The sequence below is a fragment of the Drosophila arizonae genome, chromosome 4 (assembly GCF_054131065.1).
Source record: "Drosophila arizonae isolate 15081-1271.41 chromosome 4, UAZ_ARI_1.0, whole genome shotgun sequence".
Lineage (NCBI taxonomy): Eukaryota > Metazoa > Arthropoda > Insecta > Diptera > Drosophilidae > Drosophila > Drosophila arizonae.
Window position 1 is genome coordinate 21,370,152 of NC_142924.1, and position 24,830 is coordinate 21,394,981.

Below are 24,830 nucleotides of genomic sequence, written 5' to 3' on the forward strand. Positions count from 1 at the left end.
AAACTTTATATATAAAAAATAATTTATTCGACGTTTATCAAGTAAAACAATGCATTTCGGCTTCATAAATATTTAAGTTTTTATTTATTTTTCTTTTTTATTTTTAAACATAAAAATGTTCGTACAAATACGATCACGCATAGGACATGCAGTTAAAAGCTGAATATTCTGCAGAGTATTCTGCACATATTTAAGTTTTTTGTTTATTTGTTTTCTTTGCTTGTTTTTTTTTGTAATCTGGTCTATAAATCAGATCTTAACTTTATACATAGATTGGATGGGAGCAGACTGAGCTGATCCGGAAAAAGCCTTTAAGCATTAATCTTGAATTGTCTACAGTTAAAAAAAGGAACACGCTCTTAATATTTAAGTTGAGAGTGTTCTTTGCTTTGGAGTTGGAAAATATGTTTTCGTACTTGTTACCTTGCTTAACACTAAGACAATCTTACATTTATATATCTGTATATATATATTGTATCCTGACTGGCGGCATTTGATTAAATTAGACTTGGATCCTGGGATGTACATGATATACTCCACATATCCATGCATATACATATACATATATATATTTTATATTTCTTTGATTCCGATTTAGATAGTACATACATATACTCATATATATATTTTTGTATTATATTTTTCTTTATTATTTTTAGGTAGGTGTATTCGTTTCTAGCTTTGCTTCCTGCAACATCACATGATTTCTATTTGCGTTTGTTTTTGCTTTTACTTTTGTTTTTATTTTTGTCTTTGTTTTGTTGTAACTCTTAAAAGGGATTCAATTATCGTAAATAGAGTTTTGATTTCGTAACACGTTTGGGCAAGGACAACTGGGATAACTGGTTAATTTGATCAACTTATCAGCGAATGTAGCACCAAAAAACAGCTGACAATAAAAATAATCTACACTTAAACGCTAAAAAGATCGTTTAAAATTCATATACACAAAACTGTGCCTAATAATCCCTTAAGTCCAACAAATTATTGTTCCACATCTTCTTCAGTTTACTCTCAAAAAATAGTCGAACGACAGAAAAGTATTATTTACTCTACATAGTTTTCGCACTTTTGTGGCAGTTCAATTTGCATTACTGAAATACATTTTGGGACTGTTTGCTCGGGATCACAACCTCCTATGTGATGCTCGCTCTTGCCCACTCTTCCACTCTCTCTCTCTCCCTCTCTCTGTCTCTATTTCAAATGAAAAGTTCGTTTAAAGGCCAACAAACATTTAATTTGAAATGAAGGCTTTGGGATAGTTTAGTTAAAATTAAACTCAGCTTCACGGAGCTCTTTCAAAACAGTACTTATAGCATGTACGCATGCGTTGCAGAGTCGAAAGTCTAGTCCAAACAGAGCCTATGCGAACTCAGCCTGGAAGTGAGCTGCTCAAATTGTAAATTAAACATAATTATGTAGTGTTAAGACTTTATCACTTTGCTTTCTCCCCCTCTCCTCTCCCGCTCTGTCTTTCTCACTCGTTGCCCGTCCCAGAATTTAAAAAACTTTAACACACACACGCACACATAAAATAGTCTCTCGCATTTCGCAGGCTTTCGTCAGCCTTAGCATTGGCTGGAGCACCCTGTATCTCTCTCTGGCTTTAAAAATATGCATATATATCTTTACTCTCTCCTCGCCTCGTCAATCTCTCTGTACTCTCCCTCCCCCTGCGCCTTGGTCCCTGCTTGCTGAAGCTTACAACGAAAAGTACTTCAAGAACTGTGCCGGAGGCACAGGCTGAGCCAGCGCCAGCTGCCCGCCAGCCTCCTGGACGCGCTGCTTGTAGTCGGGACTCTGGTCGATGATGCACGGATGGCCATCGGAGGGCCAGAAGAGGCAGCAGCAGGAGCGGCAGAGTGCCAGCACCTCGGCGAACTGGTAGTCATCGTTGACGCCATAGGTGCGCCGCAGCTGATGATAGATCTGTTTCCAGTCTTTGGTCTCGCCCATTTGCTTGATTTTGTCCAGGTCCAGTATGGTGCTGATCTGTCGCTGGTTGAAGTGGAAGCGCGTCAGCTCACGCCAGATGCGCTGCTCCGACACCAGCTTGGCCATGGTCTCCCAGGCCTCGGCGGCCGACTCCAGATCCCGATGATCGGCGATGCACAAGATGATCTCGCGCACGCACTCCTCGGGCAGCTCGTGCAGCTTGGGTCGAGCCTCCGGGTCGGGCTCGCGGATCTCGATCTGGCTGGCCACGCGCTGAATGCGCTTGATCCGGGCCATGTGCTCCTGCCACAGGTAGGTGCTACCCAGGGGTTTGCCCCAGCACTTCTGGTTCTCCTGGTTGACAATCTGTTCCAGCTTCAGCGCCAGTCCGCGCAGCACATTCGGATGCTGCTGACTGTCATTGACTGCAAACAGAAACCGGTTATCAATTCCAGTTTGGACCTGGCTCAGATGTGACCTACAACTGGCCAACTGGTTAGAGCGCTATTACTTACCATGTGAGGCCACCTCCTCGACCATTTGGAGCAGCTGGCGCTGTGCGCTGCCCGGCAGGCTGGCAATGCCCTTGTTGGAGACCAGCAGCAGGAACGCACAGATGTAGTGGAAGCGCTTCCGATCCCGCACCGAGCGACGGAAATCGAGACGCTTCACCGCCTCGCTCAAACCATTGAAGCCGGCTATCTCGCGGGTGCAGCGTATCGTGATGTGGTAATGCGGCGGCATGCAGCCCTCTTCCTGCTCCTCCTCCCGCTCGCTGCTGCTGCTGCTGCTGCTGGTCGTTGCCTCCGGGCAGCTACCCTCCGAGCTGTGGCTGCAATGGAAACAACATGAAAAGCTGTTAGAGCCAGTCAAAGACAACATTCGGAAGTGATTGCAATCGCAATGTCTATCTATCTCGCTGTCTCTGTCTCTCTATCTCTCTCTTTCTGTCTGTCTCTTAGTTGTTGGTAAATATTTTTGGGTTTTTAGTTTTGGTGTTATTTGCTTTATTTTAAACGTTTGTTAACTGTTTTTTAAAGAGGCGGAAGTTGCCAAGTTTTTGCTGCTGCGTCAGCTGTTGCACATATTACATGTTGCATGTGGCAGCTGAAACCCGTTTATTAAATAAAGCATTTCGCTCGTTGGAGCCCGCAACTGCTTTGCCAGTGTCAAGTCATTCGTTTTTGGCCAATTACACGAATATTACTCCAAGCAATTAGAGTTTGCACAATCTCAGTTATGTGTCGGTCTTTGCACTGAGGAAATCGTTTAAGTCTTTCCCATAGCTCAATCACATTAGAAGAGTTGGCCAGAGGCCAACAATTTATGGCAAATATTATGAGCAGTAAACAATGATATATATATATATATACATATATAATAACTATAAATAGAATGTATATATATAAATATAAGATATATTTTTCTCTCGCCCACATACATTAAGTACGCATTTACAAAACGAACGGAGGAGCTCGACTCAGTTCGTCGTACTGCTTTATGAATCATGATATTGAAATATATGTACATACATAGTCATATGTCTATGTCTGTTGCATACATTTTAACAACAACAATTTGTCGTAATCGCACTTTGGGCTAACAGTATAGAAACAATATTTATATTTGAATTGCAAAGTTTAGATTAATATGCAATATATTCAAAACTGTCTTTTCTCAATATTTCATAGCTAGAAAAACTACAAATAAAAGAGATTTGACTATTCTTATTTTATCTCAAATAACAAAAACTAATTTAATCCTTTTTAAAGAACCCTTTCATTTAACCTGCTTCCTTTCATAATATTACCTTTAACTCACATAGATTGGCCATATCTTACAGCTCACTAATCTAATTCCGACTTCATTTCGATCAGATCGATGCGCCTTGACCATATTTAGAATGCGGCTATTCCCTCAGCTGGGCAATCGCTGCCAACGCGGACATGACATGTCCTTGGGCGAATGCATTTCAATTATGGACTAAACTGGGTCAGTCTCTCTACGTATGTATGTGTGTGCCTGGTTGGGTGAATGTATGTGAAGGGCCTCTGTCTCTGCATCTGTCGTCAACGATTTGCCCACAACGATTTGCCAACTAATTGCAATTTCGTGTTTCAACTAAATTATCTGCATAATTTAGAGGGTAATTATCACTCTTTGAGGCCTTAGACCAAAAAATAATAATGTAATGTTAAAGACTTTTGATTGTTAAAAAGAAAGTAAAGTAAGTAAACTTTACAGTTATTTTATTACACATTTCCAGCCAGTTTTAAATCGGAACACGAATTTTATTTATTAAATTTTAAATTGATCCAATTTTAATTGAGTTCCAATCGAGACGAATACAAATAAATTATTATTTATGAAAATACTGAATATTCTATTCTAAAATAAACTATAATTGTAAAATATATTAAGTGAAACAAAACTATATATTTAATTTGAAGTGAATAATTAAAACAAAAAACTGTTCAATTACATTCCCAAGTCTCTAACTCGCATAGCGATTAGTCATTCTCAATTCAGCCTTGCCTAGTAAGCGTTCATTTACCTCAGAGCAATAAATATATTGTACATATGTGATTTCACATATTTTGGTAAAAACTTATTGGAAACCAAACGATTTAAGCTCTATGTATACATATGTATTCTGGCGATTTTTGTACAAATAATAGAAGTCAGAAGTAGTAACCCTTGCTTGCCAAATATATCGCTAAAAGCTAAACATTTGAGCAAGATATATCATCCACTTAACCAATTGCTATGCCCTTAAAAAGGCGAAGCAATATAAACTATACTATATGAATATATATACATACATATATGTATACGTAGATTACAAGTTGTCATCCCAATTAAATTGCCAAAGCTATTAAAATCAATACACATATATCCATATATAATATATGTACATATAATATGTATACCCACACTTTCAGTACACAAATATTGTACCACTTCATAAGATAAGGCTCCTGAGTTTATTTGTATGTATATAATTACAGATATGCCAAATGTTTAGTATTCAGTTTTGGCGAGTAAACAAAGAAAAGGCTGGTCCCCTAGATTCGCTATTCACAAAGCCAATATACTCTCTTCTCGTATTTTAAGCATCTCTACAACTTAAATCAAGACTGTGGTTTAATTTCTGCAGCAAATTTTGTGAAATAAGCTCAACATTTTCATGGCCATTGCACAGGTAGCAAAAGTGCACAGTCAGCCGCCATTAACAAAATAATAACAGAAGAAATGATTGTTGTCGTTAATGTTGTTATTGTTATTGTTTGATGCTCAGCGAGCAGGCCAAAGCTGTAGGATCCGAGCTGGCAGCAATTGTGGCAGCTGCGCTGGCGTTGGCTTCGGCTGGCAGAGCATGGATGCCAGAGATGATGATAATGCAGTGGAACAGAGAGAGAGAGCGAGAGAGAGAGAGAGAGAGTTGTTGGGGGCCGACGACCACGTGATTCATATAAATCAGTCAACGACGCCATAGCCATGCCATAGCCATAGCCATAGCCATTGCCATCGCTATCAAGCGTTCGTTTACCTTTCTTTTAGGCAAATTAAACAAATGCAACGAATGCGGCTGAGATCAGGGCCCAACTGCAATTCGCTTGTCTATTTTTAAGTGTGCGACCTTTTTAGACACTAATTATTGAGGCTGAGCAGCAGCAGAAGGAAAGCAGGGAAATGCAGACAGAGAAAGAGAGAGAGATAGAGCAAAGTGATGTGAAGTGAAGCCGTGTCGAGTTCTGGTCTAATTTTAGACGAAGTTGGGAGCTATCACATGTCGCTGTCGCTCTCAAACGGCTATAAATAGACCGATGCCAGAGCTAAAAGTTGGCAGTCTATATAGAAGAAAAGCTCCAACTGCAAACTGCGTAGAATTTCAGTATCAAAGCATTATTAGTTTCGGATCATGGACCCACGATATGCTAATGACAAACTTGTAACGAGAGTGAGAGAGAGAGGGAAACAGAAGCAGAAAGATGCAGAGAGGCAGAGAAAAAGTAATACAGATACAATAAAAGTGGGCGCCATAGCAAAATGATAAGTGCGCTCATTACACTAAGCAACAAAACAGAGAAAGGTAAAAATCGTCAAGCTATATAAAGTAATACGGCTTCAAGTCGAATTTAGTTCGATATTATAAGTAGAGTTAAGAAAATTCGAATAAATAAATTAAACTAGCACTATATACCGGGAATGAGTACTTTACAAGAAATAAACAGTATCTCCAATAAGTGGTATAAAATCCAATCCATTAGAACCAGAATTTGTATACTTTTCATATGTGTGTATAATATAATTTTGTATACATTTATATTTTATATAAATACTCAAAAATATATTTAAATAATATGATTGTAATCAGAAAATTTCCTAATATTAGTAAGGCTCATAGACCACAGTCTATGTTGCCAGTTGAATATGTAAAACATAAACCCTGCTCAACAGTGTATAAATGAAATTGAACGCATTTTCTTTGGCTTTTGAAAGTGCACAAGAAGAAGAAGAAGAAAAGGAAAAATAAATGCAATAGCGAATCAATTCAAAAGGCCAACAAATGTTCAATGGAGAGTGCAAGTGAAAGTGGGTCCACATCCACATCGACATCAATGTCTACATCGAGACTGACATCCACGTCCGCATCCATGTCCACATCCACATCCACGTCCACGTCCAATTCCTAATTCCTAATCCATGTCCGCGTGTGCAACTACTCTGATTAAATTTGAGGCTTTATGTAATTGGAAATTTGGCATTTGGAGTTTTTAATTATGAATGGAGTGCATTACGAAGTGTCGGCAATGTAGAGTTGGGCAATTGCATGTTTAATTGATCCACAAAATTATGGGAAAATATAGTGTAGAAACGCAAAAAATAATAAAATATTCGTTGAGGCAGTTATGAAACTTTCCACTTACGTATCAAAGACATTTCCTATTGCATGAAAACTTTTATTGCTTACGCAAATTTTCAGTATTGAATTTAAAGTTAATTTATGCTCTTTTTCCCTGCTGCCCTTCTGGAAAACCCTTCACTAAAAGCTATTTGACCTAATCATAGGAACATAAATTTGGGCTGCTTAAGATTTCGTGCTGGCGCCCTACTTAAAATCGATTCATTGTGGAAGTTTGGGCTCATAAAATGGCTACGGAACCTTGAGCTAGCACACACACACACACTCTCTCTCTCACTCACTAACACACAGACCCATAGCAGCCCGCACTTTCGACTAAACTTGACCGAGTTACACGCCCTCCCAAAGGGCGAACTGTGTTTGAGTTGAGCTGCGTTGAGTTAAAGTTTCCAAGGCTTCGCTTAGTTAAGTTTTTACATAAAAGCCGAAAAGGTCCTTCAGCAATGAAAACCAATTTAAAACAAGTAAGAAAGCTCCAGTCGAGACTGCTCGACTAGGAGATACCCTGAACCCTCCAAGCTGATATTCTAATCATTCTGCACTTCTTTTATGCACACATACATACACATGCTTCCACACGCACGCATAAGCCTGCGCTCTGCTAACTGCGCAGTAAGCAGCGACTGCGCTTGGGCTGCGCTGCAGTGTGGGCAATATTATGAGAATTTATTTGTTGAATAACTTCTTTTGTAGACATACGATCTTAATGAATCTTTTAGGGCGTAATCATATGGTGAATATGTGTGTACATTCCAAAGCCCAAGTCTCTAGTACTTGAAATGCGTCTTTTACAAATTGGGGGTGAAGGGGGCGTGGTATCCAAAATCTGTAAATTACAAAATCTTTGTACCGATTAACTTTATATACAACGCAATTTTGAAGACTCCAGGTGTAAAAATGTTCAAATTAGGCCAAAAAAACAAAATCAATTTTTCGATTATTCTCGATAAAAAAGTTATCGGACGATTTATCGAAAAAATAAAGCAAACTCGTACTGCGTATGGTACTCACGAGTATGCATGCCAAATTTCAGCTCTCTAGCTCTTGTAACTTCTGAGATCGACGCACTCATACGGACGGACGGACGGACGGACGGACGGACGGACGGACGGACGGACGGACGGACGGACGGACGGACGGACGGACGGACGGACAGACGGACAGGGCTATATCGACTCAGCTCGTCACGCTGATCAAGAATATATATACTTTGTGGGGTCTGCGACGCCTCCTTCTGCCCGTTACATACTTTTTCACAAAACCATTATACCCTGATTTCCCATTTTCAATGGGTTCAGGGTATAAAAATGAGATTTTAATCTAAATGTAAATTTGACTAAATACACATACATAAAGGAATATATGTATATATACATATGTAAATATGTGCTGCCTACAGGGAATTGTATCTTTGTATGTGAGTCTGTTCTAACTCCCAGCGGCTAATTTTAAATTTATTTTTAAATTGTATCATAAATACTTATTTGTGAGCATCGCTTCCGCATGCACATATACAAAGGTATATATGCATAGGTATTTAAATTTTCTACCATATAAGAACGATGCGTCGTCTGCCGAATGCGCCTGACAAATGCCGAAAATAGTATTATCTTCCTCTTTTTTTTTTTTTTTTTTTTTTTTTTTTTGAAAAATGTGTTTTATGACATGTTAAAATAAGCACTTTAAACTGAATTCTGTTTCCCCTATGCATGTGCATTTCACGGTGTTCTGCTTTATGTAAAACTCTGTGCAGCTTTCAAGTAAGTCGAGCGAGCGGGTTCCGGCTAGCCACGTTTCGCTTCGTCACGTTTGGGATTTTTTTTGTGGTGCCCATCTCCTGAGAATTGAGCCTAACTGCTGCAGAGGAGACAAGCACTAATATACATGGCTTGAAAAGCAACAAAGCTCATATAAGATATATGTATATACATATAAATTTACTTAACATTAAAAGATTTAATTTACATTTCTTCTGTTTTAGCTTTTGGTTAAGCTCTAAAGCGACGAATACTACCCTCGTATTTTGAAACAAATACATAATTATAGAAATATATTATGTACTTTTTATTTCTTTCTTATCTTTTCTTATTTTTCTTATTCACTTCTGTTGAACGCCAAAAAGCTGTAAGTGATTAAACTCCCCTCGTGTAGGTATAGTTTTGTATTGGAGGCCCTACTTTCATACTTAATCATTCACCATTAACGTTTTTATAGCATCTATGACTTTGTTTACTAACTGGCTCAGCGTTGCCAGATTTCTATTTACAGCCTTGCCAGCCGTTGGTTTTTGCTTATGTTGCGATTTCATTGTAAATCAAATTGCCATCAATCAAATGGGAGCGCCTAGAGCAACAACAGCAGCAGCAGCTCTCCCTTTTCGTCTGCCGCTGCTGCTTGCACTTTCACACTCATTTGCCGTGAGTCATTTTAATGATTGCACTCCAAATGAGATATCGATACATATACAGATATACATACATATGTATGTATGTAGATTTCTCAAGTGCCTATGTCTGTCTGTAATATTCTTCAAGTGCACACACAAACACCCACATGTGGATGTATGTATGTAAGTTTGTATACATATTCTAAATTGTTGGTATTTTAACTTAACAAATTTCAATGTTTTATGTGTGTGTGTGGCCAGTCTTATTAATTCATGGGCATAATAAAACGGTTTCGACATTTGTCAGTTCATTATTTGTATTTGTCTTCTTTGCTTTGATGCTATGTCAACACTAAAGCTGTTTTTTGTTGTTGCTGTTATAAGTTGAAGGGAAGGTAGACGCTATTGTGCTTTGAACAAGGCAAAAAATACAACTATTGTTAGGTTTGCATAACACTCTAGTCATATATTGTGCAAATAAACACACATTTAAGATTGAACATTTTCTAATTATACAAATCACCTAAAGTAACTAGCTGATAAGAACTTTAGTAGGACGTCAAAAAGCCTTGGCTTTAATTTCCTTAACCAAAATCAGTTCCGGTGGCCTTGGCCTTTAATCTGTCAAATTTTGCTGCCACATTATCTTATCTATAATTTAAGTTTCGAAAACTGCGTTCTCCAGATGTGGCAGGTCAAACATTGTTTGTATATGCAGACATATACTATGTATATGTATGTATATGTACATATGTACATATGTATGTGTATGCGAGTGTGCCTAAGTAGGCTGTGCATGTGACCTAAATGGAGTGAACAAGTTCAAACTTTCAAGTTAACATATTCCATTGTCTTCTGTGCCGAATGTGTGTGCATTGTGCATGCATACGCAATACAAATCGATTGTCATAAAAGAGTTTTGTCATCGATCAATTGATTGCTAATCAGAGCTGTCTATTGTCCATCGCATATGAATAAAAAAAAAAATCAAAATGAATATTATAAATAAAACTTACCGCTTGCGTTTGCCGCCACACTCGAGCACCTTCTTGCGTTCCCAGCCCTCGTCTGTCTTGACCCAAGCTTCGCCAGGTGAACGAAAATCTTTCGAAATGAACGCCATGTGTGTTTTGTTGTATTCGGTTTTTTTTTTTTTTTTTTTTTTTTTTTCACTTATTACGGTCTATTACGTATGATGAGTTTATTTTAATTACTCTTATGTTTATATTTTTAGTTTTCGCTTATTATATTATATTGTTGTTTTGAAATTTCTATGCGGACGGCGGTTTGAATAACGCGGTTCAAATAATATGTTAATATGCGTTTTATTAGGTTCGGTTAGCGAAATGTCTGTCTCTGTTATTGGCTGTAAGAGTAGAAAGAAAATTGTGAAATTTGAAAATTGTATTCAGTCAGCAGTGCAACAAAAATTTGTTGCGCATTTTCCGAGCTACTGCAGAAATTAGGCCATCGAGTCGACCCATCTATACCCTTTGCCCAGACGATAGCGACTTATCAACGTCGCAGGCAGACGACCTTATTTGGAATTGCCCAAATTAATAGACGAAGGAACATACTATTTTGTGTTAAATTGCTCAGTTTACATTTCTCCTTCTATAAGCGAGAGTGCATCAAGTGCTGGCTAAGTTGATTGCGCTGTAGAATCAAAACAAACGAAAAACGAACCATATAAAGGCAAATTGTCAGAGCCAGAGAATACGAGAATAGAAGAATACGCAACAACAGCAAGAGAGAACGATAGAGAGAGAATGAAAGCGAGGGAGAGAGCGTAAGCACTCAACCAGCTGTTAGTTGTTTGACTTATAGAACGAGGGGAACTGGCAGGGACAGAGAATATAACTGTTTGGCGCTCAATTGGAGCACGAATCGTGTTTTGTTTTGCTGCCTTTGCTCATGTGTCGTTGGCTGGCTGTCATTGTGTGCGTGTGTACGAACGTGGAGCTGTAGGTACACAGCTGATTTCTGCAATTACGCGTTTGTTTTGCTTTTGTTGTTGTTGCTGTTGCTGTTATATTATTTTTGTAATACATTTTTTCCAACTTGGTCTTAAAGCACGCAACCAAATTTTTGTGTTGGTATTTGAGCTGGGATTTGCTTTCATTTCCTCAATTGAGTAATTTTTCGCTATTCACACACATTATTCACAATACATATGGATTCAGTATATATGTATGTACATACATATTTATGTATTTCAATGTGGATTGCTCATATTAAAAAACGCAGTATTTTATTTTCTCTACATACAAACTATTATTATTTACGCACTTTGTTAACTGGCTGGCTCGTCTCGGATTGGGCTTAGTTTCCACGCTGCTATCGCTCAGCAGTGGCAGTAATTCAGCTACCAATTTTCAAACGACTTGTAAATCGACGGAACACAGAGTACAATGCTAGCGAACAGCTCCACAAACTCCACGAACTGTTTCACACAGCTTTTCACGTTGCACTCAAGCCCCCAATCAGAAGGCACTATGTTGCTTACATTGTGCAATTGTTGCTATACATTGGATTAGCAACATCGATAGGAACTATCGACTCACCGGCTGTTTTGTATCGAGTATTCGATAAGTAGAAATTAATACTCTAGCACACCACTAATTCATGTGAGTTTCATAATTTTTGCCGAAACTTGTAATCTAAATAGGAAACGTCCCTATCAGGCTGACTGTTTAACAACTTAACTCGATTTGAGCAATAATGTCGGCATCGGAACAAGGACCCAAAATCAAGTACGGAGAAACCGCACCCAAGCTAGACAAAGCCCAGCTGCAGTTCATGAAACTGATCGAGGAGCAGAACTTGGATCGTGTCCAGAAATTAAAACGTGTTCGACGCAACAACTTGCTAACAGCCGGAGCGCTTGGCTTTTCAGTTCTGGCCATTTACGGCTACTCCATATTCTCGGTGCAGCAGGAGAAGTTCCTCGACGACTTCGAGGAGCCGAAGAAAGTCAACACCAACTAAATTTGATCCTCGCACCTGTTACTCCGTATCGCCTTAGTTAGTTTGTAAGCTCTTGTTCTTCAATTTCAGTTTTACACCATTTCTAAAATCGTTGCGTAACTACTAATAACACTGTAAGTACTCTGTGATCTCGGGTCAGCACTTTGGAGCTAATTTCTCAGCTTTGTCCACAGATGTCTCAAGCCTCGGCGCGCATCCTCAGCAGCGGCATGCGGCTGCCGCCGCTGCCCAGCATCCGGGATCTGGTGAAGCTATACAAGCTGCAGGCCATGAAGCAGCTCAGCCAGAACTTCCTCATGGACGAGCGACTAACGGACAAGATAGTCAAGTCCGCCGGCCGCATAGATCACAATGATATTGTCTTGGAGGTGGGCCCGGGACCCGGAGGCATAACGCGTTCCATTCTACGTCGCCAGCCACAGCGTCTGCTGCTAGTCGAAAAGGATGCCCGGTTCACCGAGACACTGCAGCTGCTGCGCGAATGCGCCCGCCCGCTGGACATGGAAGTGGAGATCTATCACGAGGACATTCTGCGCTTCAACATCGAACAGCATGTGCCCGACACCACGCAGCGCCTGCATCTTATAGGAAATCTGCCATTTGCCATCTCGACACGGCTGCTCATCAACTGGTTTGACGATCTGTCCCGGAGACGCGGCGCATTCAGAAGAAACGACACCTGCATGACGCTCACCTTCCAGAAGGAGGTGGCCGAACGCATCTGCGCTCAGGTGGGCAGCGAACAACGCTGTCGCCTCTCGGTAATGTCGCAGATATGGACTGAGCCAGTGCTCAAGTTCATCATACCTGGCAAGGCGTTTGTGCCCAAGCCACAGGTGGACGTTGGAGTCGTCAAAGTGATTCCTCTGAAACGACCAAAGACGGAACTACCCTTTCCACTCGTGGAGCGCGTCGTACGTCACATCTTCAGCATGCGTCAGAAATATTGTCGTCGTGGCTACAGCACGCTGCTGCCTCCAGAAGGCCGAGAGGAGACGACACAGGCGCTCTTCCAGCGCGCCGATGTTAAGGATACTATGCGACCCTTCGAGTTGTCTGTGGCTGAGTGCCTCCGCCTGGCCGATGCCTATGCGGATCATCTGGTCGCACATCCCGAGGTGGCTAACTACGATTACCGGGCGCCCAAGCAGGCGCTGAATTGAGACTCCACTTATGTTATATATATTGTAAAAATTTGTATTACATAAATAGTTCGGTAAATATAGAAACCGTAAAATTGTAAAATTGTAATTTTAAATTGTACAAAGAGCGATAGTGGACGGAATGTTGTGGCTGGACGAGATTCGAGCTTGAAATTAAACTGTCGTTATACTAAAGCTAAGGCACTAAGACACTTCGTTTTGGTGCTAATCAGTGGAGGCCAACGAGCAGCAGCAGGAGAGCAGCCGCAGCAGCCATGGCTGAGGTCTTCAGGCTGCTGGCTCCGTTGCAACGATGGTCGAGGAAACAGAAACAGAACGTTGTTTCTGTGAAAAAGTCGCGCTTCACATCGTGTTCCTTGATCGTGTGGTTGACGTAGTGGGCCAGGCGAACATCCTTGGCAGCCGGACGACAGCCCTCGTACTTATCAGCTGGGATGTCGGTGCGGAAGTTAAGTGCGCTGAGGCAATCCCTTGTTATTGTCTCCTTGGCTCCACGGCGCTCCGTGACCTTGACGCAGATGTCGTTGCTCTCGGGGCACTGCTCGCCCAGGAAGCCAATGCCGCGCCAGTTGAAATTATCGGCACAGCCGGGCGTTGCGGAGGTGCAGCGATAACACCAAATGGCGGCACCTGTTAACAACGAGTCATCAATTAGTGAGATATATCTAGCTCTAATGGATTCACACTTTGGAAATTGTTTACGACTTGTTTGTTTCTTCTTCAGCCTAGTGGAAATTTTTGTGACGTACCTTCATGTATGAATGCTGCTATTAGCAGAAACAGAGTAAGAGACGTTTGCGTTTGCATTTTTGATTGATAACTCAATAAAATTAAAATCAATTAATAAACAAAATAAATAACAAACAATTGCACTTTTACGACGAAAACAACGCCCAAACTAAGTTAACGATGACATGTGTGTAACCTATCGAAAGTTATGCTATCGGCAGCCACCACATCTCACTGTACCGCAACCGTTTCAGTTTCAGTGCTGGAAAACGTTCATATACTAGCCGCCAACTTTAAAGCCTTGGTGCTATATATATATTTGTGAAAGTCAACCTCACCTAGTTTATAAACAATAAAAATCGCATTATCTGCGTGTCTGCTGTTTGTTTACAACTTTTGCTAGTCGCTTTAGACTCTGACTCACATTAGTGTTTGTTTTTTTAACACGTATGTCTATGAAACTGTTTATATTTGCATAACCCACAAAGCATTTCCGAAAGGCAGACATATATATATGTATATATATATATATGAATATATAAATATATATTGTTTCCTGCCAAAAGTCATGTATATTTTTAGCTTTGGCCAGTTATGTATGCAGATCAGGTACGGCCCAGGGGTCCAATAAACTTTTGCTCGTATTTGGATAGCGCTTTTGGAGTAATTTTTTTTATGGCGGAATGTGCGATGTTTGCCAAATTAAAAGGCCGAGATGAATCAGCCGGCAAAGTCGAGGCGGCGTCGGCACTGTTAATTGAATAAAAACGGTTTTGACTACCGCCGCTGTTGACAAAGCCCAAATAAAGCGCGTAAGACCAGTGGACGTTGGAGCCTCTCGAAGATGCTTAAATATGGAAATGACGAAATGGGATTGAATCAGAGATCGAATAACATGATATGGACTGATTTCAAATAAAAAACAAGCTTTAAATATTAATAGTTCTTGAATTTAAATTTTTTTATATATATTTATATGTTTTATATTTTTTTATATATTGCTAACTAAACAATTTATGTATTTGCAAATATCGCATACAAAAGTTTTTGATGAAGTCAAAAACAGCAGAATCAAATTATTAATTATAGTATAAATTATGTTGTTGTTCATGATTGAGAGGAAAAATTAATGCAAATTGCTTCTCTTTAGATATATGTATGCATATAGAGGTATGTACAGTTAGAATAATAAATAAATTATGCCTGCCTATTGGGAACATTCACGCAACACAAGCAAACAAACAAAGTGACTTACAAGCTAACCCATGCACACTCACACATACACTCGCTCATACATCCACACACTCACTCACGCTCACTCATTCACACTCATTCACTCACACAGTCAGACTAACTAGAGAACTACGAATACATTTTATGTAAAATCACGTTTTAGGCACAGGCCCCGCCCCTCCCCCCGTTTGCTCTTGGCACTGTTCCCGTTTTTGAGAGTTGTGTGGAGCTGCAGTTCTCCACTGTTGTTGTTATATTTGTTGTTGTTGCAGTTAAATGGAGACAATGAATTCCTTGCCGGTCTTAAAGTCGACGCACTTGAACTGCGGACAGCATTTGGGGAAGCTCCAGTTGAGGTCGCTGGGCAGCTCCTCGCAGCCGGGCATCTCGATGTAGGGACAGGTCTCGATATTGATCTGACGCGCCTCAATGTCGCACGTCATGGCGGCACAGATGCCCTTCGGCTTGTACTCCTTGTCGGGCAGCATTGCGCGTCTGGTCAGCCGATCGTAGCATTTGCCGGGATGAGCTATAATAAAGAAGAAGAAGAATAATGAGAATCAGATACAGCGGAAGTTGGGTGTGTATGTGGGTGTGTGTGTAAGTCGTGCTTTATTACAAGGAAGCTGTAGCTACAGCTTTGCAAAAACTATCTATATATACTGGCTTACAAACATATAGCTATAAATATCTATGAGGACTATATGAAGCCTGAGAAGTTGCTTTCAAATTTTATTTTGGGCACAGCACAATCGAAAGACTTAAGCAACGAACTTGCCAGTCACGAGCGACTCTCTCATTATACTACACTCGCGCGGTACTTGTGAACAAACAATTGACAGCCTCGCTTTTATTATTATTTATAACAATTGGCCGTCGGCCACAGCCAACTTTGATTAATGATACTCCAGCACGTCCAATTGCCATTTTAGGTCGCGATCTCAAAGAGCTTCGCAGACTCATTTGGAATTGTTTTTCTTTTTTTGCTCGATTTGCTGGATTTACGGGTCTGAAAGAAATTTGCTGTGAACTCATCGACTATTTTTATATCGTTAAACCGAAAGTCGAAAACCCGGTCAGCAGTTGGACGACCTTCACGAAAAGTAAGCAATAAAAAAATAAAAGAGATCGCACTCAAATAAATCGAGATAAAAATATTTTTATCAAGTCTTGGCGATATTAGTGTTACAAATCCGCATAGCTATGCAAATTAGCGCTTCACATTTGTTAATAAATAATCAACACCAGCAACAACAACATCGACGAAGGCGACAGCAATTAAAAATCAGCACATTTCTTATGCTAATTTTTGGCAGACGCGAAAAAACCCAACGAAAAATTGTAGCAAAAGCAAAAGAAAGAAACATGAAAAAATAACAAAATTTGTTGTTGCTAATTTGGTGAGTGTTTTGCGTTGTTTATTATGATATCTTTGTATTTCTGCGTTTTAAATGTTGACGTCAACGACAACAGCAAAACAAAAATAAATCAAAAAGAGATTAAGCAAAACAAATATAAGATACAAATAAAAATAGAGTCGAACAACATATAACACGACCTCCAAACATTTACAATTAAAACAAAGAAAAAAACACTACAAACTCGATGTAAAACAAAAATATTGAAGCTTTGCTCAAACTGAGCAATAAATCAATCATTTATATAGCCAACTGCGCTTAGCTTTATTCGCTCTTTATGTTTGTTGGAAAAGGTCGTTTCTGACAACACAAGTATTTTTAATTAAAATTTTAATTATGCGCTTGTCAATGACGTATGATTCCCATTTTAAAAATTGCAATTAAGTTTTTTATCGAGTCAAAATTGTTTATCTTGCATTTAACCTCACAAAGAACCTGAGCTAATTAGAGTTTCTGTCTGTATTGGTTAGAGATGATTTGGAAATTTGGAGAGAAATACTAACCAGGATGAAGGAACGCGGGCTGCGTGTAGACAGCCGCTTCGGCAATGCAGGCGAGGCAGGCGAAGAGCGCGAGAGCGATAAAAACTTTTTCCGCGTACATATTGAGTTTGATTATTTGTGTTTGTATTTAGTTGGGTATTAAATGAATAATTTATAGTTTTCTATGGTTTTGCAATTGATTGTGCGATTGATTTTCTTTCCACTTGGATATGTTTATTTTCACAATGCGCGTAGAGCTTTGCACAGGGCACTTGTCAGTGAGCAACTGAAGCTACAGCGGCCAGTGACGCTCATATTTAAGCGAATTCGCAGACCTGCTTTTCGCTCTCCCTCTCTCGCTTGCTCGCACTCTCTTGTGCGCAGGGGGCTCGCAAAGCACATGTTTTCTTTTTGATTGCGTTGTTTGCCTGCTTTGCTTTTTTCTTTTTTATTATTTTTATTTTTTGATTTAGCTTTTTCGCCTCACATTTTTGCGTCTTGGGTTATTCCGAGCCTAACGCGCACCATAAATCTCTGCACTTTGCATACATACATACATATGTAGCTCTGCATGTGCGTCTGTGTGTGTAGGTTACAAAGTATTCGCCTTGCCGGCGAAATGCTTTTTCTTAGCTTAGCTCGAACAGTCTCCGTCCGCCATTCTTGTTTTTCTTCTATGGCTCGCCCACGCTTCTGTGAACCACGCTTCGCTCTCCATTGTTTTGCATTATTTGCAGTTTGTATAATTGATTGGTCGATCGCTCGAAATGGCAACGGCTCGCCGGTGGTTTTATCTAAATCCGTATGGACGTAGTAGGCGGATTTAGCTGCTTGGGGGCGTATTGGAATGCTCGCAATCATTCTGGCAGTCAGCCGCTGTCCATTAATGGCAATCTGATCGTTTCGTAAATGAGTTTCTTATTGTTTAATCATCGCTAGCAGTTTGATTTGATATGTTTATTATTGTTATACATACATACGATATGCAAGCATACACATAGACATTGCTGAGGCTGCATTCTGCTCAAATACATATGTACCTACACACATACAGGTGTACAAGAGTGTCTTTTAATTGGTCCTGACAGGGGCTTGATGAACCCGCCTTGCAGCAGAGCCACCGTCTTCCAGCAGTGCTTATTATCCCATTCGACTGACGCCAAGTTGACGCCGTTGGCCGTCAGGGGGCGTATCGCTTAATGGAAACTAGTCGCCTGTTGTCTTCTGTTTTTTCCCCTCTCTTTATTGCATACCAGAGTTTAAATACCTATTATCTGTGTCCGGCATTGCCCGTCATTCTTAATGTATACTTAGTAAAGGAAGGCAGCTTCTTAAATCGTATACTACACACGCCACACTTACATAACTGAAATTTTCGAATTGTCAACCAATTGGATTTTCAGACTGTTCTATTCACTGTAAACACTCTGTAAACCAATTGGACAACCACACTGTTCTATGCTTTATATGACAACCAATTGGATGCGTAGGCTAGAGAACTGTTTGTGATGCGATCGTTTGGATGTTTCATTCGGTTTTGTTGCTTTGGGCTTCTCATTTGTTTGTATCTTTGGGGCTCTGAATACACGTTTAACTCGTTCCCAGCCCCGATACGCATGTCACACTTGCAACAAGCAACAACTACGACAGGCGATTCCAACAGCGACGACCGTGTGACGTCAATTTGTTGTGCTTGTGTTTGTTTGGTTGTGTTTGCCGTCGCCGTCGCTGTCGCCGTTGCTTTTTGACATTGCCTTGGCCCGGCGAATTCAGTTTGGCGGCGCACGCTGGAATTTATTAATTATGACCGGGTACATTTAAGTTCTAGGCAAAGGGGTGTGAGGTCTGAGAGGGGCTACTGGACTAGCGACGACTATGCTAAAAATTCCACTCGGAGCAGCCGTTTTATAGCTGATTTATTGTTGATTCGTATTAATGTTATTGCTCATTTTTGGACTACGTGCTCGCTCTGCCAATGTGGCATTGTAACTAAAAGAAAACAGAAAACAAAAAACAAACAAAACAAAACACGACAAAAACAACAATGCGATAAAAAATACGAGAAATTAAATAAACACAAATTGATAAATATTTATAAAGTTTAGGTTTTTTGTTTTGACGTGACGCATAATTAGTAACAAATTGTTTATTAAAACACAGTCTGCGCCGCATACAGTAGCAAGTCTTTAGGTTCTCTTCACAGCCTCTACTTCGCCCCCTCATTCCGCCCCTTGTCCCATAGGCATCGTATCGTGTTTACTAAACGATTTGTGAACAATTAATTACTGATTAATTTCATCGGACGTGCGCTGAGTACAATGAGAAACAATCTGTATATAATATATGTATGTGTGTATATATCCTAGAGAGATGAAAAGTATTTATAAACAGGCTGGCATCCCCAGATATGAGGCACACATCACTTCTGAATCGTCTGAGTGGAAATATTTATAGCTATTGTGCGTAATATACAAAATATATTGAATAGGAATTTTTTCTTTAAATATATTTGATATAATTTCTTAAAAATAAAATAGTGTTTAAAAACATGGAATTTAAACATTTTTAATACTTTCCCTTAGTCTTCAGGTATATATATGTATAAAGAAAAACTGTGTGAATTACATATTGTCTACTACTATATTGCATATAGAGATAAGCGACAATATTAAAGCTTTAGATTTCATCCAATTCGAACACTAGGATCAAGAGTATCAATCAGCTTATTCTATTTACTGTATTTTAAAAAATATATTGAAGAGACAAAAAAAATATATTAAAGAGAGTATATTTATATTCAGAAATGTTCAGCCTTTACTATCTATACCTGTTCATATGAAGCCTTAAGTTAACATGTATTGCTCTTAAAGCTACCAGAGCCGGATGAGACACATCGTTATGAAAACATAGATTCTACAGATTTCTGAATATTTTCCATAGATTCAGTTTTGGGAGTGTGGCAAATAGAAAAAATGTAGACTCAGCAGTTTTTGATATAGATTTGAAAGGTTGACCTACTCTCCAACTAGATTTAAAATTTGCATAATTTAACAGATTCGAAAAAATAAAATTTAATTAGAATTAACTGCCGGCTGCAATGTTCCCACCAGATTTTTCAGCCAAATAAATTGAAATATCTTTTAAAGGTATATTATAGCTACATATATATGATACGATTATCTAGCCACCCATCCATTTCCAAATGAAAACAAATAAATTGAAAGCTTTTAGCTAAAGATATTAAAACTTTATTTTGTTTTAATTTTTGTTGTTTGTTTTTCCCTTTTTTGGCTGTTATATGAAGATCAACATTTTGTTTAGGTATTCCCAAGAATTGTTTGGGAACCGAGTGATAGGGAAAGAAATTTCTTTAGTCATTTCGTTGCAAGCTTCATTAATAAATTTAACTTCAATTTGCATATTTAACGCTTGGTTTAGCGAAAAATCCCGAGCTATGAAATCCGCATACAAAAATCATGCGAGCAGAAGCTAAAAGTCTGGCGCCAAAGAAATTGACAATAATCCATCAACTGATATTGAGGGGTTTTGTTTATCAGTCGCCGTTGCTAGGCTCTCGTCTGGGTCTCCATTTCCACTTCCATCTCCATCTGTCCTCCATCCGCCTCCATTGTCGTCTCAGTGTTAGGCTCCAGCCTCTGCCATGTGCTAATCGCTTGATGGAGCGTTGCGTGAAGTTTTTATTACACGTCGCCGACGTCGCTACCGTCCAGACCGGTCCGGTCTATAGAATCTATTTCCCGGTCGAAATGTGAACGCAGCATTTTGACTGCGATTTGTGTCTAATTATGCAGGAATTTTTGACGCGAGCTCCGTCTCGGAGACGCCACGATAAATTCTGAGAATTCGACAATTTTTTGTTTTGTTTTTATAGTTATTATTCTTATTTTCTGGCATAGTAATATCATAAATTCATTTCCAGTTGATATGTACACGATCGCATGGTATGTCATCAATAAAATATTTTAGCAATCAAATCTAAGAAAAGTTCTCAATTTCTAGAAGCTTCAATGCAATCTGAACTAGTTCTGATGTAGTAGAGCTGAAAGTGGTTTGGAAAAATGAACTTTGAGTTATCGAAGAACTTAAATTTAAATTTTGAATTGCAAATTGCGATTTCAATTTCGATTCAATTGATTTAAAGCCCTACGATCACTAACCAGAGAACACATAGACTAGACATCTAGAACAAATTTTTTCACCGACGAAAAAATGCGCTGAGGAGACTACACAACTTCGTATTTGCTCGGCTCAGTCTCTTGAGGCTCAAGCAGTGAAAATATTGCACGACAAAATCAGTGTGCTGCAAGCGCTCAAACGAAATGGTGCCATTCTTATATGAAGCACGGCTATGCGCTATTTGTCCTACTCTCTCTCTCTCTCTCACTCTATCTCTCTCTCTATGGCCTCTCAAATAGCAGCAGCGCACAGAAATTGAAAATTGTTCGCGACGATCCCAGCTCTTTCCTTTTGAGTGAAGGGTATACCGAAATCATAAAAGCGTTTGTCACGCTCATGCAAGCAACATGTAAGCGTTTCGATGGTTATTCGTGGGAAGGGTATGAAAGCGTTGATACGCATAAAGAATATGATTTCGCGACGGGCATGCACACACACACTTGTAGTCCCTTGCCACATGTATGAGCATTTGTGACCTGCGTTCGTTACTCTTGCTGCTTGTAGCCATTTTAAAGCCCAGCATTTGCATTTGGTCGGTCTTACGGACTGTCATAACCACATTACACAGATGTACTATGTATGAACATACATATGTATGTACATAAGTACATTTATATATTATTATTGCTAATCATGTTTATAAATGTGTTTATATCCGTAAATAATTATATATAATTAAAATTATTTTATACACATTTTCAACCGAAAAAATTATCGTAAAACACTACTAACTTTATTAAATGCTTTGCGATATATGAAATACACATGACATATTATACTCAAGCTTTACTCATTATTGTCAAAAATTTCTAATTAAGTCATAATAGCCCATTTGATAGTCACCCTACGATTCAAATCATACAAAATTTACAAACTACTAAATCCAGAGACAATTAGCTTGCCATCCCATACAAGCATACACATACACAAATGTATGTATGCATGTGCTCACTTCACAAGGCAGACCAACGGTAAATTTTGGGCTGATGATAGACGAAAATACTGAGAAAGAATTGAGTTTCGCGACGCACGCACACAAAAGCACATACACGTAGCAAGGATGTAAATGTGTGTGTGCATGCTCGTCGCGAAAATGTATTCTTTCTGTGCAGAACAGGCTGTGCAAATTGTAAAGCCCAAAATTTGCCGTTGGTCTGCCTTGTGAAGTGAGCACATGCATACATACATTTGTGTATGTGTATGCTTGTATGGGATGGCAAGCTAATTGTCTCTGGATTTAGTAGTTTGTAAATTTTGTATGATTTGAATCGTAGGGTGACTATCAAATGGGCTATTATGACTTAATTAGAAATTTTTGACAATAATGAGTAAAGCTTGAGTATAATATGTCATGTGTATTTCATATATCGCAAAGCATTTAATAAAGTTAGTAGTGTTTTACGATAATTTTTTCGGTTGAAAATGTGTATAAAATAATTTTAATTATATATAATTATTTACGGATATAAACACATTTATAAACATGATTAGCAATAATAATATATAAATGTACTTATGTACATACATATGTATGTTCATACATAGTACATCTGTGTAATGTGGTTATGACAGTCCGTAAGACCGACCAAATGCAAATGCTGGGCTTTAAAATGGCTACAAGCAGCAAGAGTAACGAACGCAGGTCACAAATGCTCATACATGTGGCAAGGGACTACAAGTGTGTGTGTGCATGCCCGTCGCGAAATCATATTCTTTATGCGTATCAACGCTTTCATACCCTTCCCACGAATAACCATCGAAACGCTTACATGTTGCTTGCATGAGCGTGACAAACGCTTTTATGATTTCGGTATACCCTTCACTCAAAAGGAAAGAGCTGGGATCGTCGCGAACAATTTTCAATTTCTGTGCGCTGCTGCTATTTGAGAGGCCATAGAGAGAGAGATAGAGTGAGAGAGAGAGAGAGTAGGACAAATAGCGCATAGCCGTGCTTCATATAAGAATGGCACCATTTCGTTTGAGCGCTTGCAGCACACTGATTTTGTCGTGCAATATTTTCACTGCTTGAGCCTCAAGAGACTGAGCCGAGCAAATACGAAGTTGTGTAGTCTCCTCAGCGCATTTTTTCGTCGGTGAAAAAATTTGTTCTAGATGTCTAGTCTATGTGTTCTCTGGTTAGTGTCTATGTGTTCTCTGGTTAGTGCTACGATCTAGCTCTTGTGCCGTATCTGTTATCGAAAAGCCTATCGAGTTACATCCATCGTAGTGAGCCTTAATTTAAAACTCAAACTCTTAAAGCAGACTCGAGAGTTCGAGTCTAGCCTAAAATAAACACATTTCATTTCAGTTTCATTGTAGGTACAGCCCAGTAACGTGTTTTATTTTCTAGTTTTATAAAAATCGAAAAATAGAAAAAAAAAAAACAATATTTTTATAATGTCCAATCAACCACTGAATACTATCATTAAGCAGCTGGTTCAGTGCTTAAAGAAAATCAACGAACCTGTTTCAGTGGATCACCTGGTCCATTACTCCAACATGTCCGTCACCGATCCAAAGGCCTTCAAGGAAAAGATTCAAACGCTGCTAGGTATCGCAACGCGTCTGGGCCTCGTTGAGGAGCACAATCATCACTACTTTGCCAGAAGTCATGCGGAAGATATACTGCCGGTGCTAAACAGAAAAAGACAACCGAAGAAGGACATGCACTCCGATGCTTTCCAATGCACTTGCCCCGTAGATTGTGACGGGAGCTGTGCGATTGCAGCTGCTGGCGGGAGCTGGCAGTCCATCGCCTCTGGCAGAAACAATGGGTCATCGGGACACCCTGCGCCAAGCCACGAGTCGTTGGTCTCTCATCTCTCCTCTGAGGAAGTGTTGGAGGACATTAAAAGCTCTCGGCACTTGTTCTTAGACAACAGCTGCTGCGTTTCCACGTCTAGCGAGGAACAAAAGGGCTCAAATTTGGGCACAAAACAAAAGAAAAGCAACGTCACCAAATAGATATGGATAGATAGATAGTCTTAAGGGTTTGGCACCACTTTGAAAATATCGTAAGTCTGGGAATGGAGTACTCTTGCTCTGGCCAAATTAGCCTAACACGGTGGATTGAATTTGTTAATCAATTTCGCACACAGTGGCTGATGTCTGTATCTCTCGTCTGTGTTCCGTCCCACGCGTTGCGTTTTAGTACCTGAACGCTCCACTGGCAAAAATCACTTAGCGGCTGACGAATTGGATGGCAGACGCTTGGAATATTATTATAGGCTAAATTAACTGTAAACTAATGAAAATTAAATTATATTTTAACCACGCGATATTGAGCCAATCAATTATTATTTCATCCAATTCTTGCTCTGTTGTTTCTTTTTTGGCAAATAGCAGTCTCCGTTCGAATCGTGTATCTTGATT

The 24,830-nt window shown here is 39.5% G+C and overlaps 6 protein-coding genes across 6 annotated transcripts; 3 read left to right on the forward strand and 3 right to left on the reverse strand.

Annotated features, from left to right (window-relative positions):
* Positions 1-54: 54 nt before the first annotated feature.
* LOC108613632 (F-box only protein 32) lies at positions 55-10,400 on the reverse strand. Its single transcript, XM_018007199.2, has 3 exons — positions 10,265-10,400; positions 2,451-2,767; positions 55-2,360 (listed from the first exon to the last, which is right to left on the reverse strand). The coding sequence occupies exons 1-3, from the start codon at positions 10,369-10,371 to the stop codon at positions 1,702-1,704; spliced, it is 1,083 nt and encodes a 360-aa protein (XP_017862688.1). The 5' UTR covers positions 10,372-10,400; the 3' UTR covers positions 55-1,701.
* crim (QVR superfamily protein crim) lies at positions 10,377-14,336 on the reverse strand. The gene is made up of 3 exons (XM_018007204.2): positions 14,149-14,336; positions 11,538-14,029; positions 10,377-10,614 (listed from the first exon to the last, which is right to left on the reverse strand). Exons 1-2 carry the CDS (start codon positions 14,204-14,206, stop codon positions 13,608-13,610), a joined length of 480 nt encoding a protein of 159 aa, XP_017862693.1. The 5' UTR covers positions 14,207-14,336; the 3' UTR covers positions 10,377-10,614; positions 11,538-13,607.
* Positions 11,970-12,292, forward strand: Ccdc56 (Coiled-coil domain containing 56). Its single transcript, XM_018007207.2, has one exon. It carries the CDS (start codon positions 11,970-11,972, stop codon positions 12,234-12,236), a length of 267 nt encoding a protein of 88 aa, XP_017862696.1. The 3' UTR covers positions 12,237-12,292.
* Positions 12,410-13,481, forward strand: mtTFB1 (mitochondrial transcription factor B1). Its single transcript, XM_018007200.2, has one exon. The coding sequence runs from the start codon at positions 12,410-12,412 to the stop codon at positions 13,397-13,399; it is 990 nt and encodes a 329-aa protein (XP_017862689.1). The 3' UTR covers positions 13,400-13,481.
* A 720-nt stretch (positions 14,337-15,056) lies between the features above and the next one.
* LOC108613639 (uncharacterized) lies at positions 15,057-17,570 on the reverse strand. Its single transcript, XM_018007206.2, has 2 exons — positions 17,283-17,570; positions 15,057-15,890 (listed from the first exon to the last, which is right to left on the reverse strand). Exons 1-2 carry the CDS (start codon positions 17,380-17,382, stop codon positions 15,634-15,636), a joined length of 357 nt encoding a protein of 118 aa, XP_017862695.1. The 5' UTR covers positions 17,383-17,570; the 3' UTR covers positions 15,057-15,633.
* Positions 17,571-23,721: 6,151 nt separating this feature from the next.
* On the forward strand, positions 23,722-24,736 carry LOC108614778 (uncharacterized). Its single transcript, XM_089468834.1, has 2 exons — positions 23,722-24,472; positions 24,557-24,736. The coding sequence occupies exon 1, from the start codon at positions 23,856-23,858 to the stop codon at positions 24,420-24,422; it is 567 nt and encodes a 188-aa protein (XP_089324960.1). The 5' UTR covers positions 23,722-23,855; the 3' UTR covers positions 24,423-24,472; positions 24,557-24,736.
* Positions 24,737-24,830: the final 94 nt, after the last annotated feature.